The 20,213-nt window shown below is 41.6% G+C and overlaps 1 protein-coding gene across 1 annotated transcript; it reads left to right on the top strand.

The window, feature by feature from the left end:
- The first annotated feature begins 12,304 nt into the window (after positions 1-12,304).
- On the top strand, positions 12,305-14,015 carry LOC145776639 (uncharacterized). Its single transcript, XM_082587871.1, has 2 exons — positions 12,305-12,921; positions 13,388-14,015. Exons 1-2 carry the CDS (start codon positions 12,305-12,307, stop codon positions 14,013-14,015), a joined length of 1,245 nt encoding a protein of 414 aa, XP_082443997.1.
- Positions 14,016-20,213: the final 6,198 nt, after the last annotated feature.

The following is a 20,213-nucleotide window of genomic DNA, read 5'->3' as shown; positions in this document are numbered from 1 at the left end:
CATGCGGGGACGACTGAACCACAAAAAAAGTAAAATCAAAAACATGAGCATTTAAGAATAAACGTAGGCTACAAGTGAGCTTATTATACAAAAAACTATGCACAGTGTTTCGTAAATGTTTTTAGTACTTGCTCAAGAAATAAACTTTTTAGCTTTGAAAAACATCATTTTGGTTTGAAGGTCACACATCTCCCCAACGAGCCAATGGTACACAATTTTAAAACACAATGTTTGTTCTGCTTTGCCCCACCATTTGGGGCAAAGTAGAACGTATGTTCCTGGTAGGCTATGTGACAAAACTGCGGTTAGCCTACTCAAAAAAGGTGATTGTTACTGGTCACAGCGGTAAACCATAATCTCCTCGTGGGAAAATTGTAACATAAAGTTCCCGGATCTGTTCGTCTGTATGTAATGACCGAAAGAAACACTCTTTTGAAAACGTCCATTCAAGAATTGTATTTCTGTAAAATTAGCCTCAAGGCTGTCGAAATTGGAACGCAACACCGTAGGCCACTAAAACTTGTCACTACAATACAAATTACTGAGATAAAGACGGAAATTTCGTACAGCTGGCAAGCACTAAGCAAAACAGTTAAATATGCGACCAACTTTTCAAGCAACAATTTTAAAATGACGAGAATAGATTGCAATATTTCAAACGCACGTAAGCAACTTCTGTGACGTAATAATGATAAGCATTATGAAGCTATTCAAACACCTGTTGAATTTGGCTTACACCATATCTCGTAATTCAAGATTTAACGATTATGTAATGTTTCACAGGTGTGACAATCAACAGTCCATGATGTAAGACGTCAGGTTCAGTAGACAACGGTTTTATGTGACGTTTGATTTGAAAATTGTCCGTAACAGTTACCTTGTATAGCAGCTTGCAATTCACTTTCTAACCACTTAGCATTTGCAATTTTACGCTGATGAAATAAAACCATGTTTTATCTGCAATATATCATGGAGTAAGTCTGTAACACTAACACATAAAAATATGACGTCATCTATTTATTTTTGTTGAAAATATTAGCACATCGGTTCATTTGATTCGAGTGTGTGCTTTTCAATGAAACTAGGGTTAAGTGCATTAAAACCATGCATAGCAAAATGGCGCGTTTCTCTTTGCTTCATCGGCAATATTCGTTTTTCCTCAAAGTGTAGCCTAATTTTAAATAAAAGTGAAACAAAAGAAAATTCTTAAGATACAAAACTTGTGCTCAACCTACATTCAGATACATTCTAACCTCGGCCTACCTTGTTTTCATCATCCAAAAAGAGGACATGTTTAGTAAGCAGAGATGTAGCCTACGTGTAGGCCGTAGACTTGCGGCGTAGACTTTTTGTTTGCGCTAACGCTTACAACCACATTTTTTTGGATAGTTGTCGCTTGAGGCTACGCCGTAAAGTTTTTGCGGTTTTTTAGCGCATAGCGTCAACGCATACTTTTTAATGTCTTTTTTCGCCACAACACGCCAATACCTTCCAGCGCTGCAGTTGAAAGAATGTTTTCAATAGGCAAAGACATATTGAAACCAAAACGCAACAAAATGTCAGATGAACACTTTCAGATACCTGTGTTTCTTCGTGGAAATTCAAAATAAAACTTGTTTGTTTCGAGTGGTTTATCCGTGTGAATGTTTGGCACCTAGCAAACAAAATGAGTGTTTACGCTAGTGTATGCGCTGACGCCGCCAACTTTATTTACAAGTTACGTTGACGCAGACGGCGTATGTTTTTTCGAACGTTTGCGTTTACGCTGACGGCGTCAAAAATTTTTGTATGCGCGCACATCACTGTTAGTAAGCAAGCAAAATACCAGTGGATGGATTTTTACGTTTAAACAATTTTTACATCTTCTTAGATCAGGGGTTATTCGAGGATTGCTTTGAAGCAAAAAAGAAGGCCGGCGTTGTCTTTCTAGATCTCACAGCTGCCTATAACACCGTATGGCATCGCGGCCTTACTTGCAAGCTGCTTCGCCTGCTTCCTGAGCGACATATGGACCATGTGTTATGGAACTTGTCAGGAACCGAAGCTTCACCCTCACCACCGGTAGCTCACGGCGAAGCAGATTGAGACGCCTGAAAAACGGCGTCCCACAGGAATCGGTCCTGGCTCCACTTCTTTTCAACATCTACACCCACGACCTGCCAACTACGGTCTCCGCAAAATACGCTTATGCGGACGACCTAGCAATTCTCTACTCCACAAAGTTGTGGGAAAATCTAGAAGACACCTTGAGCCAGGACATGAAAACTCTCAGCCTATCTCCAGAACTAGCGACTGAAACTCAGCGAAACCAAAACTGTGGCAGCAGCTTTCCACCTCCACAATCGGGAAGCTGATCGTGAGCTACACGTCCAGAACAACGGAAAATCTCTGTCCTTCTGCCCCGAACCAAGATATCTTTGGGTAACACTAGACAGATCGCTCACATACCGCCACCATTTGGTGTCACTGCGCAAGAAACTGACATCCCACGCTGCGCTACTCAAGCGCCTGGCAGGCTCTAGCTGGGGGGGCGAGGGCTAACACTTTGCGTATAGCAGCCTTAGCCCTTGTCTACTCTTCTCCTTCCAGTGTAGTCCGGGAACATCGTGAATCTGGGGTGGTAAAAGGATATACCCTCGGCCCTAGAGGCTCACACGAAGACGAGGGGTTATTAACCTGGGGTCCATGAACCACAAGGTGTTTTCAGGGGGTCCGCGAAAGTTTCCGAATTTGCAGCATAATTGATAAATTACGACATTAAAAAATTAGTTCTGCTTTATTTGTGTATTTAAAATGATTTTCAAACTGTGCCACGCAACGCTGTGGTGCGTCGTTTGTTTCAAAAAGAAAGCTCAACTGATTCAAATCTTGTCTCTTGATTGGTTAATAAACTTCATCAGCTGCAGCGACCTACAGATTATAAATACGCCCACAGAAGCTATGGGCTAGCGAGACTGCAGCTTTCTTATTGACTTATTGTGTATGCAATCTGTTTTATTTGTGGGTTGTCTTTACCAACAAACATGGGTTGTAGGCTATCGTTGACATCTTGCTGTGGGGCATGTGAACTTGACGAATGCCCCCTGTAGCCGTGCCTTTCGGGTGGAGGCTTTTTGTTGACATGTTTGGCATATGCTTACGTGCAAATGTTACTTATAGGATGGGGCACGAGGAGCCACTTGTCGTCTATGCCATTCCAATACAATCGCATTAGGTATGCATTAGTTGTTCATTAGCTTTTCCTATATATTTGACCAGGAAAAGCTAATGTTAAAAAAAAAGCTAAAAAAAAGCTATATATATAAGCTATATATATAATAAGCTATAATATATATATACATATAAAATATATAAAAATATAAAATATAATAATATAAAATATAAAAAATAATATAATAATATGAAATAAAAATAAAAATAAATATAAAATAATAAATAATAATAATAAAAATAATAATAATAAATAACAATAAATATAAAATATATATATATAATGAAATATGAAATAAAAATAAATATAAAATAATAAATAATAATAATAAAAATAATAATAATAAATAACAATAAATATAAAATATAATAATAATATAAAATATATAAAATATATATATAAAATAAGCTAAAAACAATGAAAACTATTAATACTACAAAAATAAGCTATATATATAGCTAAAAAGCCTATATATTTGACCCTTCAACTTTGGGTGAGAGCTTGCCGCGGTGTTGAAGCTTGTGTACTACAAAGGCCCAAGAAGCTGTACTGAACACGTTCAACGAAATCAGAGAGGTTCTTGAGGCGAGTAGTCAGACTAACATCACCCTCCCTCCTTCCAACCTGCACTGGGCCAGCATGGAAGGCCATGGCCCAACACTCCCCAATGAAAATATGCCAATAAAGACATCACCTCCCGTTCCCGGTGGATCAACGGAAAGAGGTCCATCCTCAGTACTTGCAGTCAGGGCCCACAAGAGGGAGGGACAACCGGTGCATTGCACCGGGGCCCGGTGAGTTAAGGGGGCCCGACAAAATGTCTAAATTCACGCGATAAAAAGATTGATTTCAACGATTTTGCATAAAATATTGTTTTTATATTAGTTCCGTATGTCGAATGGGGCCCCCTTATGGGTAGCCTAGGCTATGCCCCCTTTTTAAAATTACAGAATTTTCAAGTATTTGAGTTTAGGGGGGCCCGACAAAATGTTTAAATTTGCGTGCTCAGGTCGACTTTGCATAAAATATTGTTTTTTTTATATGAATATTAGTTTTGTATTTTGCATGTGCCCCCTCATGGGTATGCCCTTTTTTAGAACAACAATATTTTCATTTTTTTGCGTTCAGGGGGCCAATAAAATGTTTAAATTTGTGGGTTAAGGTCAATTTTGCATAACATTTTTTTAATATTTTGAAGTTGGCATTTTTTATAGGAAGTTGGTATTTCTTATATTGAAGTTGGTATTTCTTAATGTCATGAACAATAGCAATGCCCTAAGTTTGCTGCCCTAGTCTCTGCAGATTTCAAGGTCAGAAATGGTATTGTATGTTAATGTAGGCCTAAAGCTGTAAGCACACCGTTATGGTTAGCGAATCGCAGCTTCTATTAATGAAATCCTTTCTTACCCCAAGCCAGAAACTCCTGGCACTCACCTCTATCATTCTCCCGTCCGCGTCATACCATCTGCGAGTGCGGCGCTTCAGACAGTATGAGCTTCTGAAGCTTGACCGACTGGTATTGCGGTGTTTGAAGGTGGCGTGGCGTCTTCCCAAGTGGGCGTGCAGCGCGTTCTTCTACTGTAAGCCTGCATTAGGAGGTTTGGGCATCCTGAACTTGTGTCGCGAAAGTGACACGCTTTCGGTAGCTCATGCTTTCAAGATGCTGACGTCACCTGACAACATTGTCTCTGCCGTCGCTCTCGGGCAGCTTAGGCGTCATGCCTGTCTGAGGCTCGGCACTCCGGATCCCACGCCTGGTCACCTGGCCAGTTATCTAAACAGTGAACCCCCTCCCGACGGCGCCCGCTCTAGACCGTGCCCTACAGGCGAGAGCCTGTGGGGCCGTGTCCCGGCGGCCACCCGTCGTCTGAACGTACGCTGGTCCGCCCGCCCTGATGGCGGCATTGAGTTGGCCGCGGGGAGCTCCACAACCACCCCTCCCTTAAGGAAAAAAGTGGTGCCGACCCTCCATCAACACAATGACTTGTGGTGGAGGAGACAGTGGGAATCCAAACCTGACCAAGGCAAGACGGTCAGTGCCCACTGCCTGTCCGGTTTCTCAAATTTCTGGACCCGGCGCCCGGAGCTCCTGGATCACGCGGACCGAGTATTTGCGTACAAAGCTAGATTGAATCTAATGCCACTTAAATCAAAACCAAGCCATGGCCGCCGTTACCTACCTGCCATGTGTCGTGCTTGTGGGAAAGCGGAAGAGACTCTCCCCCACATATTGAATCACTGCCCTACCGTGATGACTGTCGTCACGGAACGACACAATTCAGTATTGAGGGAGATCGTGGGGCACGTGCCTGCCGAATGGCAACCCGGGCTTTCCATAGATAGTACGGTTCCACAGCACGTGGAAGCGGGCGGTGCCGATCTGCGTCCTGACATCGTCTTGCAACGCCCTGACGGTGTCACGGTCGTATGTGACGTCACATGTCCGTTCGACAACGGCGCGGATTCTCTTCGAAAAGCCGCCGACAGGAAACACGACAAGTACGGCGAGTTATGTGTCAACATAAAGGAAGACAGGAAGCGCCCTTGCAGGGACGTCCTGTCACTTCCGTTCGTCGTAGGCTCCCTCGGGAGCTATGCCCCGACGAGCTCTCGAGCTCTGACGGGCTTGGGCGTTCCTTCTCGTGGGGTAGCAGAGGTGGCTAGAAAAGTGGCTTCCCTCTCAATCAAAGGATCCTTCCGCGTCTGGAAAGCTTGGAACGCCGGGCTCACTTGTGGAGGGGCTACGTCATAGAAAAGACGACTTCAGCGATCAGAAACTTATTCCCCAATAACAGAAACGTTGCAGTAAGTATCCGAGCGCGCAAGACAGCAAACCGTTTAGACGTCATAACCTTATATCAATTGTCTTAAAATTCATCACCTTATATCATCAACTTATGTCTATAAACCAGTGTCATCTTTTTTTATAACGCTCCAGTCTCATCAAACTCAAGCATTCAAAAATGAACAAAGGAAAGGAATAAAATGTCTAATGTACATGGTTTAACAGCAATTAAGTAACTTCAATCATCACTATATCTCTATGTATTAATCAATCAATTGTTTCGAATTATCTTACGCTGCCTTCGCCTTGTAACGCTGTTCTTGCCCGCTCGGATCAACCTCGCTCTGCTTTCAACGCATTGATCAACACGATCCCCTGATCAACTCGATGCAGCCTCAAAATTTCCACCCCAATTTTCTACTTTTTCATGGTAATGTAGCCTATCAGTGCCTCTAGTTTCAATCGCTAGCCTCCCCGACCCAGCTGGGCGAACCTGCGTCAACGTCTGGCCAGTGCACATCCGTGCTCGCCGAATCAAAGCTTACTCTTCTCCAGTGAGTATGTATTACAATCCCACCTATATTTTTTGTTTCTATTGATTAATCGAGCCTCTGCTCCACATTTTTATTTGAATTTTGTTTGCCACGAGAACCAAATTATCCTTAAATAGTTGACTCTCTTCCTCGTGGTAGACCCCAATTTTATCCGCTCTGCCTACTGGCAGACCGGGTATAAGAGTCAAGTACCTGCGCCGAGGTCGCGTGAGGGAGACGTGGGCGCCGCCCGGCGGTCAATTACTGCCGGTTCCAGCGTCCACACGCGACGGGTCGCCCGGCCCGTCGCAGGCCACCTTTCTGGGCAATGCAGAAAGAGCCTGTCTCCCTGGCCCGCTCCGCCATTCTAAATTTGCGGACGGGTCATGTAACGTTTTCGATCCACACTCTCCCTCCACAGGTACCTCGACTCCCCAGCCTGGCCCCCGCGACCTAAGCTGGTGGACTTACCCCTCCGGGTGCATCGTCACCCCTAAATCATCGTCACCCCCATCGTCACCCCGCCGCCGCGGGGTGTGGCAGGCCGGTTTTCTAAAGTCTTCGACCTGGCTATGTTTGTTTGTGCTCTCTCGCCGTGTCAATTATTTGTACCCGTGCGCTGTTGATGCAAATAAAACAGTTTAACACTAGTGGTGCGATACTGACGAGCCCAGCCTCATGGGCGAAACATGGTGTCTATCGCTGTCAATTCTTGCTACAAATCGGCTGCCGAGAAACATATCGTTGATTGGAAAGTCTGAATGGCTTGCGTGGAAGCTACACCGTTATGGTTAGCGAATCGCAGCTGCTCGTTGTACTAGCGAGTGCTCAGCCTTGTGCTGATAGTCGGGAAGAACGCCCCTCTCTTTACATAATTTATCCTTTGTAAGAACGCGCACCGCAAATTTTGCTTGTGATTGGTGAGATATCACGCGACATGTCGCGCTGAGGGGCCGGCAGCAACATCTGCACCGGGGCCCGGCAAGGCTCTTGGAGGCCCTGCCTGCAGTACGCAGGGATACTGTGTGCAAAGATGACTACTGCGTACAAACAAGAATACCCGTTCTCGGTGGATCAACGGAAAGAGGTCCATCCTCAGTACCTGCAATGAACAGGGGTGCTGTGTGCAAAGATGACTACTGTGCACAAACAAATCAATGTACCGGTACATCAAGCTGTGGTTATATTTTATTTAGGTTATTATTTAACGTACATAAGGATAGTTTATATGTAAGTATGAGTTTAAGTATGAGAATGAGTTTGTGCGTCTTTTTACTCCGATAAGGAGCAACTCCAAATAGGAAAAATCATTGTGAAGACTTTGCTTCACAACTTTGCCACCCTTATGTTCTCAGCTGAAGCATCAGTTTGTATAACTCTGTGGCGCAAATACAGGGGAAATTATGCGAAGCCACCCAAAGAGGTTGTACTTTTCGCGTGCCCCAATTTTTTTTAATATTACTAGGAGCTAACATGATTTAAGAAACGTTGTTTCTGTTTTTTGTTTGCATTGCACTACTGTCTATGCACAGTTTTTTTTTTTTTTACCCTGTAATGGAACTTTTTGTGTAAGCTTGCTTGGCATTTAGCAATATCTTTTGTCTCTTGAGAAGGCAGAATCGCTGTCACGTGTGCTGGTGCTGAGATCGACAAAACAGCACTATACATCACACTTAACTGTTACTCAGCAAAACCATCCATTGATGACATCACTCGCATCGACTCAACTGACACTATATAATTTCTTCCATTTGTAATTTTGTATCGAAATGTGGCTGATCAACGTTGGATAACCGTTTTGTAGCATGTCGCTGAAAATCTTCAAGACAACCCATACGGTTGACGTGGCAAATCTTAGTGTTCACGTTGGGTGAACAGTTTTCGATGTTTTATTGTGTTACTGTATAACGTTTTTTCTTAACAGTGCTATTATCCCCACAAATGATGTCACACGCTGTGAACAACAGTGATGGACCTTCGAACCCCGGAAATGTTGCTAAACAACAACACAATCAATCAGTGACGTCATCCGCCGAACAGTCGACGGGCAGCTCATGTGATTAAAAGCTGCAAAACCTTGCGTTTCATGGAGTCAGATAGCCAAATTAGATAGATAGAAATTTCATCAGGCAGTTAGACAGCCTTCATCTTAATTCAAATTATAAACTAAAATCAGTCGTGCCCCCGCTTGAGGGTAATTGAGCTTGGTAGCATCAGCCGCGATGCGCTTGCTGTCTTGGAATGCTTTAATAGATACGGCATCCCATGAAATTTTTCTGATTTTACTGAACTGTTTCGTTAAAAATTTTGTCAATGGAGCAAGGCATTCTGCTAATTTGGGTAAGTGGGCATGATAATAATTGATCAATCCTAAATAACCTCGAAGTTGTTTGATGGATTTCGGTAAGGGAAACTTGTTTATAGCATCAATTTTCTCACTCAGTGGATAAATACCGCCTGGTGTTATTTTATGACCCAAAAATTGAATTTCAGACTCGCCTAGGACACATTTGCTTTGATTCAGGGTAACACCATACTTGCTCAGCCGAGCGAAAAGTTCACTCAAATGATGAGCGTGTTCTTGTTTAGACTTCGAGAACACAATAATGTCGTCTAATTAGGCCATACAGTGGGGTAGAGGTTGAACAATGAAATCCATGAAACGTTGAAAAGTAGCCGAAGCATTTTTTAAACCCATGAACATCACTTTAAATTGATGCAACCCCAAAGGTGAAATCATGGCAGTGTACTTTTTACTTTCTTCGTCGAGTGGGATCTGCCAGTAACCCTTGGAAAAGTCTAATTTAGAAAAATAGTTTGAACCTCCAAGACGGTGAAGTAGATTTTCTATTTTTGGAATAGAGTAGCGATCGGGGACAGTTTTTGCTAATTCGTTTAATGACATTTCGAGGTTGCCAGCCAAAACAAGTTTGATTTGATTCGGGAGTTTATTTACAAACAATTCCCGAATTAATTCCGTCGATGCGACGTTTTGAGGAAGTTTTGCTCGCATCTCGGCCAGCACTTCGGAGGGCAGTCGATCGCCGATTTCAGACAGTGACATGACGTCAGCGATACGTTCGTTCAACGTCGGTTCGAAACGCTGAAGTAAGCGTTCCTTTAATTTATCATAGTCTGCCCCGGCGCTGATTAAGTCTTGTATGTTTACAATAATATCGTAAGGCAGACACGATACAAGTTTGTCTGTTTTCAGACGTTGGCAATCAATCTGATAAGTGATGAATCTATTTTCTAAGATGGTGAACCACAACCTAGGGGTATCTTTCCAAAAGGTGTCGCAAAACTTTTCGCCAGGAGAGATTTTAATTTGAGTAGAGGGTTCGCGATATTCGCTTTCGGGTCGAGATTTTCTTGGGGCCATAATATAGATTATACAAGGCTAAAACTACAATTAAATTATAAGGTACACAACAAGAGATATTGCGACAATTTTAATACAGAAATAAGGAAAACAAGTACTTACCAATGCTCTGTTTTAAAACCTACTGACGTACGGGGTAACCAATGTGGTTATATATTTTATTTAGCGTAACTTGTAAAAATGTGGCATGGGAAACGTTTGTTAGTTTTGACATTTGATCGGCAGCTCATGTGATTAAAAGCTGCAAAACCTTGCGTTTACGTTGTATTTTAATATTGTAATTATGTAACTTTATACTGTATTTTTGTGTCTTTTTAACAGCGCCAAGCTGTTGTGCTAAGACGAATGGTCTTAAGGATTGTCCACTCCAGTATTCGTCCATTTGTTTATTTTGAAGTCTGCAGACTCGCAGCAATGTAGGTTATTTTTGTTTGTTCTAAATACATGTGACTGTTTAATCATCCTATGTAGTTCTTTGCAGGACAGTACAGCGTCTTCCAGTATAGCCATCTCAAGTACGCCTACTTCGGAAAGAGATGCATCTCAGCCAATTGGCAATTCTTTTTCAAGTCTCTTGTAGGCTACAAGCTGGCCAACCTGCTTTTCAAAAACTCTTGCCTATACACTGTAGGTTATATAGCTTCATCGCAAGAAAAATGCAAATATTGCATTAACACGAAATCGTTGTCTTTTTCTCCACTGTCTGCATCTTTTCCAATGCAGATCCAGTGGTTGTCTATTTCAACCTTTCTCTCTTTATAGGTTGTCTGCTAAGCGTTTTTGTTTATTGTGTATGGTTGAATATGACTGCGAGTGGCATGCAAATGCGCGCATCTAACGGTTGGCATGGCATGTTACTAACCTATTTAACCTATGCTGGGCAAGCATGCATATGTCCACGAAACATTACTTTCCATACTGCATGAAACAACCGCATGGTTTTGAATCATGTAGCCTACTGTATCTTTTTTTATTTCTGTGTTTTATTTGCAGTTGCTGAACGACTGTTCAGCCTTATGAACAATTACGATTTTGTGAATGGTATTTAGACCTGTCGATGCCTATGTTCTTTTGTTTTAATTAGTTTTGTTCGCCTTTCAAACCGTATCTTTACATTTTGTACAGGTCGACTTATAAACCAAGTCGCTCAATATTTTAAAGTTGAACTTGTAATCAATTTGCTTTGCCTTTTTCAGAAATCTTACATCACATTCATGAACACCAGAAGGACGTGATTATGCGTACTGCCGCCTGAAACGAAAAAAAAAAATGCTCCAGAGCCACCTGCACTCGACTCTCTAGCGCCTCTCAAGGAATACAAAAAACCAAATGCCAACAATTAAATGCTACGACTACGTCAATGATCTCCAACTGCGATGATCTCTAGCAAGCAAAAAGCAAGACAAGGCTACATTTGTATCAAGTCAATCGGCATGGTCTGCTTTTCAACAGAAAAAGTCAGACAAACAATGAATGCCTGCTACGGTTTGCAACGGCGCTCACAAACAAAACAACCAATTCTTTTATGCGGTGGACTCTTCTTATACGGCACAAACTCAGACATTCCTTTGCGGAAGGCGGTGGAACCACGCAGAATCACTTCGCGACATGATATCACAAACACAACACCACATTATTATCATAAACACTAAACATACCTATTTCATACTATGTCTGTTACAATCGTGTTAACGTTTTTAACTCCTTAAATTTGAACTAAACTTGGTACCCTTGGTTCCAATTTAGCCCAAATTTGGGGGGGCCTCTGTAGCGATCCATTATTTCATCGTATAAGTTTTCCTGCCTTTTACTAAAGTTTCTGTAATTTTCCATGCAACTGCTCCCAAAGAAAATAGAAAAAAGGGAGCACACAATAAAATGGTTTGTTCGTCCTTTGACGAGAGCTCTATCACATCAAACCAGCTCAATTAGACAAAGAGCTCTATCAAATCGGACCAGCTCTATCAAACCAGCTCAGTTAGACCAGATCAGCTCTCAGAAAAACATTAAATTGATTGTTTAATTAAAATGTAATAACTCGTGATAATGTTTCACGATCCTGTAATTTCATTATTCTGTAATGTTTAAATTCAATTTGTGTTATAGACCTACAATATTATACGAACACCTTCTGATAACTTAAAATTATAATTCGAATAACAATAATTGTGTGGAAATTATTTCATGGAGTCAGATAGCCAAACTAGATAAATTAGATAGATAGAAATTTCATCAGGCAGTTAGACAGCCTTCATCTTAATTCAACTTATAAACAAACCATTCTCATACTTAAACTCATACTTACATATAAACTATCCTTATGCAACAAAAAACTTTTCATCGCAACTTACAATGTTAAAACTTTGTCAGAAGAGGTTTATCTTACCAGCTTAATGGAAGAAATAAAAACTATCAAGTGGCATGTGATTGGTCTTTGTGAAATCAGAAGAAAAGGAGAAAAACTAATGAATATCAAGGATGGCCATCTGCTTTACCACAAAAGAAGAGAAAACGTTAAGCAGAGTGGCGTAGGATTTCTTATCTACAAAAATCTGGTCACTAATGTAAAAGAATTTCATGGCGAGTCGGACAGGGTAGCCAGTGTAACTATAAAAATTTCGAAACGATATGATCTCAGGATTATCCAAGTATATTCCCCAACAACCCTCAGCTCTCAGGAGGAGATTGAAGCTTTTTATGATGGTTTGCAAAGAACTCTAGACTGTCAAAAAACTCAATTTAATGTAATCATGGGAGATTTTAACGCAAAAATTGGTACAGGAAAAGAAAGTCGCTTTGGAAAATTTCCATACGGAACAAGAAATGAACGTGGAGAAAACTTAATCAATTTCTGTTTGAGCAACAACTTCAGCATCACAAACACCATGTTCCAAAAGAAACCGCACCAAAAATGGACATGGAGAAGCCCAAATCATGAAACACATAATGAAATAGACTACATAATTACCAACAAACCTGAAATCTTCCAAACGTTCAAACTCTTAATAAAGTAAATACTGGAAGCGATCATAGAATACTGAGGAGCATTGTCACATTAGACATTCAGAAAGAAAGAAGAAAGTTATTTCGGTCAAAAAACAAACCACTACGAATAGATCCTTTTCACAAATTGTCATTCCAGTTGGATTTGAAAAATCAGTTTCAAACCTTGGAAGACCAACCAATCAATTACACAGTAAATACAGTAGAATATTTAAATAACAGTATCGTTATCAATCTTACAAAAACAGCTGAAAAGTATAGAGAAGTAAAGCCTAACAATGGTTCAAAACTGTCAACAGAAACTTTAAACCTTATGAAGAAGCCTAGAGATCTCAAGCAACCAATATCAGCAAGGAACAAAATCGAAAAAACAGAACTTGACAAACTCATCAGTAAAAAACAAAGAAGAGACATAAGAAAATACAACTCTGATGTTGTTGAAGAAACAATCCGGAAATGTCGAGGTTTTAAAGCTGCCACAAGGAAGCTCAGCTTGGAAAAAATTCATATGACTGGAATAAAGAACAAGATGGCTCTATTACGAAATGCAGAAACCGGATAATAGAAAGAACAAGAGAATTCTATCAAAATCTCTATGCTAGCAATCAGGGTCAAGGGCCGGTCGACAACTCCAGTGACAAATCTCAAATTTTAGCAACCACTCCAGAAGTAAATATCTCTGAAATAAAACATGCAATTGGTCAGATGAAACGAAATAAAGCGCCTGGTGAAGATAATATCACGCCTGACCTAATTAAAGATGCAGAAGAAACAATTTCATCACCTCTTGTCCATCTGTTTACGGAATGCATTAAAACAAGACAAACTCCTTCCAACTGGAAGAATGCTATCATCATACTTCTTCATAAGAAGAGAGACCAAAAAGACTTGGGAAACTATCGTCCGATTAGTCTTCTTCCAACAATTTACAAACTTTTTACCCGAGTAATGACCAACAGAATTGCTAAAGATTTGGACTACCACCAACCGAGAGAACAAGCAGGTTTTAGGAAAGGGTTTTCAACCATGGACCACCTGCATACTATCAACCAATTAATTGAAAAAAAAACGAATATAACATCCCACTCTGCCTTGGACTAATAGATTATAAAAAAGCGTTTGACTCTGTTGAAACATCAGCTGTCACTTCAGCATGGGAAAAACAGGGAATTGACCAATGACCAATCATACACTCAACTTCTCAAAAACATTTACGCGGAAAATACATCTATAACTCCGCTGCACAAAGACTCTGAACCATTTCAGATTCAAAAAGGGGTACGTCAAGGTGACACAATCAGTGGTGCCGAAGTAGGGGGGATGGGAGGGATATATCCCCCCCAATATTTTGGAAGCATCCCCCCCAATAATCAGAAAAAAAAAATTTGCTATGAAGTTTTACTTCGATTTAGTTGTTTTTAAGCATCTGGAACAGCTGTTGTTTTTCTTTTATTGATGTTTGATCACAGTTTAAAATTGTCTTCGATTTGACGCTAGACAATGAAGGACCTTCATTGAAGGTATTAAGGATGAGTTGTACCAGGCCACTGGCCACGGTACTGCAGTAATTAAGAAACTGCAGAAACATGTTTGGGACTTGTGCTGATTTTCAAGCCTTTGGCACTTATAGAGCAATTTAGTATCATGTTGCAAGGAGAAAAGCTTGATATTGACTCTTGTGAAAAGCTGTTTCAAACCTTGAAAATCACTCGAGAGAAATATCGTGATTTGGAGTTTGAAAACAATTACAAAAATGCAGTTTCACTTCTGGAAAAATTTGCTGCTAATTTTATCACGCCTTTGCAAGCACCACGGCAAAGAAGAGTCCCAGAAAGATTGGGTGGAAGCTCGATGGCAGCTACGAGCTACTGCAGACACTCAACTGCATTACAAAATACTTTACAATCAGTTCATGAACAGAGTTATCTCTGAACTGACCGAACGGTTTGAAAGTAGCCTGGATTGTGATTCGGAAAAGTATAAAGAACTTGCACGTATTTTCAAGACCGGCTTAGTTCCTGAAATGGTCAAAACTTACCTAGAGCTGAATAAACAGTAGGGGAGATGCAGGAGAGTTGAGGCACAGGGAGAGTTGAACCACCACCTCTAGCAGAAATTCTGTTTAACATAATTGCACTCTACTGTCACTAGTGGTATGAAAAAACATTGTTACAGCTTCACTGTTGTCAAGAAGGCTTCACGATATAGCCACGGAAAGTTATCTTTGAAAATGCAAAAAATGTATCAAAAAGTAGATTTGACAAATTTCAGCATTTGCTTAAATAACTCTAGATCTATAAAAGATATTTAAGTTACAAATATAGTGCAGGGTACCTTTGGAAAAGGTGATTGTATGCAGCAATTACCACGGAGCTTCTTAAAAGCATTTTGAAAAAATCCACGCTAAATTCAAAATGGCTACGATTAGGAGAGTTGAACCATCACGTCAAGGAGAGTTGAACCACATGGCTCAACTCTCCCTTCTATTTAATGAAAAATTTTGTTTTCTCAAATCTACAATTCTAGCGTTTAAATTGTTGTTTTATGCTTAAAAACGATAGGCCTATAGGCCTACTTGCTTGCAACAGTTAATTATTGAAGCAAAAATATCAAAGCAACTGGACTTTTGCTTCAATCTATTTGTTAAAACAGTCTAGCCAATCATGTAAATGTTTCAGGCTTTGTGGTGAGTTCTATAAAAGAGCCCAAGCTATCTTTGCTGAATTATTTGTTATACTGTGATTGAATAGCTAACCTAACGGCGTATCTATTACATGGGTCATCAATAATTAACGTTACAAGAGTGGTCACAGCGGTAAACCATAATTTCTTCGTGGGAAAATTGTAACTTAAAGTTCCCGGATCCTTTCGTCTGCATATAATGACCGAAGAAACACACACTTGAACTTCTTTTCAAAAAGTGTATTTCTGTAAAAATTAGCCCACGGCTACCGAAAACGAGGGGGTGCAACGCGTACACCACTGAAAACTGTCACTACAGAACAGATTACTTGGATAAAAGACGGAACCTTTGTCCAGCTAGCAAGCACTAAGCCAACAGTTAAATGTGCGGCCAACTTTCAAACAATCATTTTACGAATGACCAGAATAGATATCAATATCTCAAATTCACGTAGAAAGTAACTGTGACGCAATAAATGAAAGACAATTATGAAGTCATTCCAACAGGTGTTTAAAGCTGATGTAATATTTCCTGTTTAAACAGGCCCAAACAAGTCCAAACAAGTTTGACACAAGTCTATGAACGATGGTGCAATTTTGGCACATTTTCTAGCAACTTCCATGACGTAATATTCAGTAGACTTGAACGGTTTTATATGACGTTTGATTTGTACAGAGATTGGCCGTAACATAGCGGCCCCTAGTTATGACAGTCTAACATGGCATAACTAAAAAAGAATTGAAGGACAATCGTGAGCCAATGAATAAAAACACACGATACATGAAATTGGTACCATAGGTACACGCTAAATGACGCTATATACAATAGTTGCGATAATAACCGACTGTTCCAGGCTCAGACAAGTATCGGCCACCGCAGACAAAACCAGGCTCAAACCCTAACACTTAGGTGTTCTTTACGGGGGCGAGGCACGAAATATCCCTCAACACGTAGTCTACTTTTACTTTCCCCGTACTCTCATCATAGTTGCAGACGGCAACTTTGGCTCTACGAACCACAGGCTTCCCTTTCCTAATTTGTGGAACTACCTCATGCACCCTCCCAAGTTGATACTTCCCACGTTTACCAATGTCTTGGAGAGAACCTACCACTACAAGTTGACCAGGCTCCAAATTCTCGGCCATTTTTAGCCATTTTTTCCGGCCCTGAAGACCTGGCAAGTAAAAATCGATCCATTTACTCCAAAACTGCTGAGAAAGTGACAAATTGAACCGATAATCCCTTCTTAATTGGTCACGATCATGTGGTTGCCCAACAGCACAGTATGGGTCTAAGTATGGGGTCAAAAGTGAGGCAGGGGTGATGACAGTAAAATCCCTAGGATCGTCACTCAAAGGTACCAAAGGGCGTTCGTTCACGATCCGAACGGCACTACTGGTGTACGTAAGCAGTTCAATAAAATTGGGCTTACGAATTGAAGAGTCCAAAATGTGAAAGAAGTATTTGGTCATATCGGCCACGAAACCAAATCTTTCAAGCCGAAATCTAGCCAAGACATCTGCCAGAGGGTTTAACAAGTCAGACAAGTCAAGACAAGAAGACATTAAATCATTAACACAAGTTCCTCGAAATTCAGACTTGCCATCGTAAACAATGCGCTTTTTTAATTGTGACGTCACAAAGTATGGTAAATACCATTCAAATCCCTTGACATTTCCTGCTTCACCAGCACGCTCAATATAGCCATTAGATTTAAGATCTTTCATGGTGTCAGTAAGGAAATCACGAAGTTCAGGTTGTTTTAAAGCTTTCTTTCTTAAAGCAGCAGCTCTATCTGACGCCAACACAAAATTGTTAGGTAGATCAATATCTTCCTTCAACGGAACAGGTATCTCAAATCGACCATCTTTCAACTCAATATTCGGTTCGACAAGTTCTCTAGCCAAAATATCATTGCGAGACAATTCACAGGTTTCATTTTGCAAAGTCAAATCCTGAATGACTTTATTCAGGTCTGCTATTTCCATATCGCGAGACTCAATTTTACGCTGAAAGCCAGAGATGACATCCGACTCTGAAGACGTCTGCACTCTGCACACTTTAGCAACGCTTTCAACTAAGGGTGACTTACCACCACAAGCCAACCAACCGAGAGGAGTGAGTAAAGCATGCGGTTCACTGCGATTTTCACCAACACGTTCTTCTTTTGCCCACATCAAATAAGCGTTGTCATTGCCAATCAGTACATCTACAGTACTACAATCATTCAAATGAAACATATTCACGTCATGAAAATGACGGAAACCACTTAAATCTTGTTTATGGGGTAAAGTTTTAACATCGTCAGCCCAAGCTGGGTTAACCACCGAGGTTATATCACAAAACAGTTCATCAGTCTCTAACGACTGGATGTTGAGTTTAACAAGGTCAGCACAAGTAGGTTTCTGACCAGCCAGAGTATCCATTTTAAACGACGCTTTATCATACGGTTTAAGACCAAGTTCGCACACCAAGTCACTCGAAACAAAGGTCAACTGCGAACCAGGATCATGCTGACAATACACCAACTTCGATTTGCCAGTCATTGGATTCAAAACACGAGCAGCAGTAACGCGGTTAAAGGCTGCTTTAACATTTCCAATCTTAACATTACGCACAGGAACTCTGGCACCAGCCTCATCTTTACCGACCAAATCCAGAGAATCACGTGACGTCACATAAAAATCATGCAGAAGAAAATAGTGTTTCCTATCGTTGGTAGGTCCACACTTACGACAGTTATTTGCATGATTACAGTCTCTAACCATATGCTGGCGCAAACAATTCAAGCATTTGCCAGCTTTCACAATGACATCTCTCCGATCTTTAGGTGTCAAGCGCAAAAATTCTTTACAATTAGACAAAAAATGATATTCAACTTGACCACGTGACGAACAACAAAAACACGCCGGTATGTCACTATGTCTGGCCACACCGCCGCGCGGTGCGCCAACAGCAGTCGAGTACTGCGAACTCCCTGAAATCACATTATCATGGGGTTTTACCGACGTCTGCCTAACCGGACATGAAGGCAATTTTCTTTTGCCAAACTTTTTAAAATGCTGCGACTCACCAGAATCGCCCATTAGCATAATGCTAAAATCAGTCGACTTGCGCGTTTCCTCCCGTACTACAAAATCAAACAAACTCTGAAAAGTAGGTTCCTCAGTGCTACCATAATACTGATCACCTAAAAAGTCAAGATAACGCTGCTTAGCGTCAAACGGGAGTCGCTTAGCCAAATCCAAAACAAAACGTCCTTCTAATTTATCACGCTGACCATAAGCTTTCGCGTAAAGCAAACACTGCGACAATTCATCTTTAAACTCTTTCAAATCACTGGAAGAGATAGAAGTTAATTTGCTACCATAGCGATACTTTCTAATTTCTGGTTCTGCGAAAAGACCTCCACGAACTCCAAAACGTTGGGACAAGCGAGATAACGACATTTCTATCCTGTCTTCCTCTGACAAGCCAGGAGTGTCGGAAACCAAATTAGCAATCGTTTGTGCAGCTGTTCTAACACAAGCTGCTTGCAACAAAGTCAAACGAGTTCCCTTAAAGGGCGAAGCTGCCATCAAGGCCATAACACGATTTTTAAAGAAGACAAATGGCATATTATTACCATCGTAACCAATCAAGGCCGCCTTATCGAAGAACGTCCTACTATTTTGGTATTCAAAAAAGCAATCCTGCTGTTGAGAACTCGATTTAGCGGGAGAAGACAAGCTATATCCCTTAAGGGGCTGAGTGGGCTCAGTCACATGCACAGCCCGATCACGATCCTCACACACGTTAAAATCAGGAGACGCGATACGCCTCTCACAACCACCCAAATTACGTGTAGCTGGGCGATCAAAAACTAGCGGCGCTGAAAACTGTGAAGGGGGCAAAGCATTACTGCTAATGGCGGCCCCGTGACCTGTACGCTCTGGGGGAGGAGTTCGGTTGTAATTTGCAGGCCTTGGCTCTACAGCCTTCGGAAGACCCTTAGCCGCGGCCCCGAGACCTCCTGAAACAGCTGGAAAACATGTGGATTGTACAGGTCCACTTACGGATTGAACAGGCGTCTGGAAAAGGTTAGGTAAATTAAACTGTGATTGATGTTCACTTCTGGAATGCCTAGAAGAGCCCTTCCTAGAACTACGCCGGGAGCCCAACTCAGAACGATATTCAGCTAAAACTACCTCTTTACGTTGTTCGGCCCTCAACTGAGCGTCTTTGAGTGCGAACTCAGCAGCTCTAGCTTCGGCTCTCGCGGCGGCCTCAGCAGCTCTCGCTTCGGCCTCAGCTCTCGCGGCAGCCTCAGCTCGTGCGGCCTCAGCAGCTCTCGCGTCGGCCTCAGCTCTCGCGGCAGCCTCAGCTCGTATGGCTTCAGCAGCTCTCGCGTCGGCCTCAGCTCTCGCGGCAGCCTCAGCTCGTATGGCTTCAGCTCTTGCGATGGCCTCAGCAGCTCTTGCTTCGGCGTCAGCTTGGATCTGGAGCTCCTCTCGTCTTAACTGTAGGTTAATTTGTGCAACTATCCGTGACGAGCTCTCAGACATCCTAGTGCTTACATTTGAGGCGCTATCCTCAGGATGTATGTCAGCATCCAACCTATCTGAGAACTCACTTTC

The sequence above is a fragment of the Aplidium turbinatum genome, chromosome 9, assembly GCF_918807975.1.
Source record: "Aplidium turbinatum chromosome 9, kaAplTurb1.1, whole genome shotgun sequence".
In the NCBI taxonomy this organism is placed as follows: Eukaryota; Metazoa; Chordata; class Ascidiacea; order Aplousobranchia; family Polyclinidae; genus Aplidium; species Aplidium turbinatum.
The sequence above is the reverse complement of the archived record's forward strand: the minus strand, read 5'-3'. Positions and strand labels throughout refer to the sequence as shown.

Coding starts and splice junctions, on each gene's coding strand:
- LOC145776639 (XM_082587871.1), top strand. CDS start 12,305: ATGGAAGAAATAAAAACTATCAAGTGGCATGTGATTGGTCTTTGTGAA. Junction 12,922..13,387: donor ACGTTCAAACTCTTAATAAA/GTAAATACTGGA, acceptor GAGGTTTTAAAG/CTGCCACAAGGAAGCTCAGC.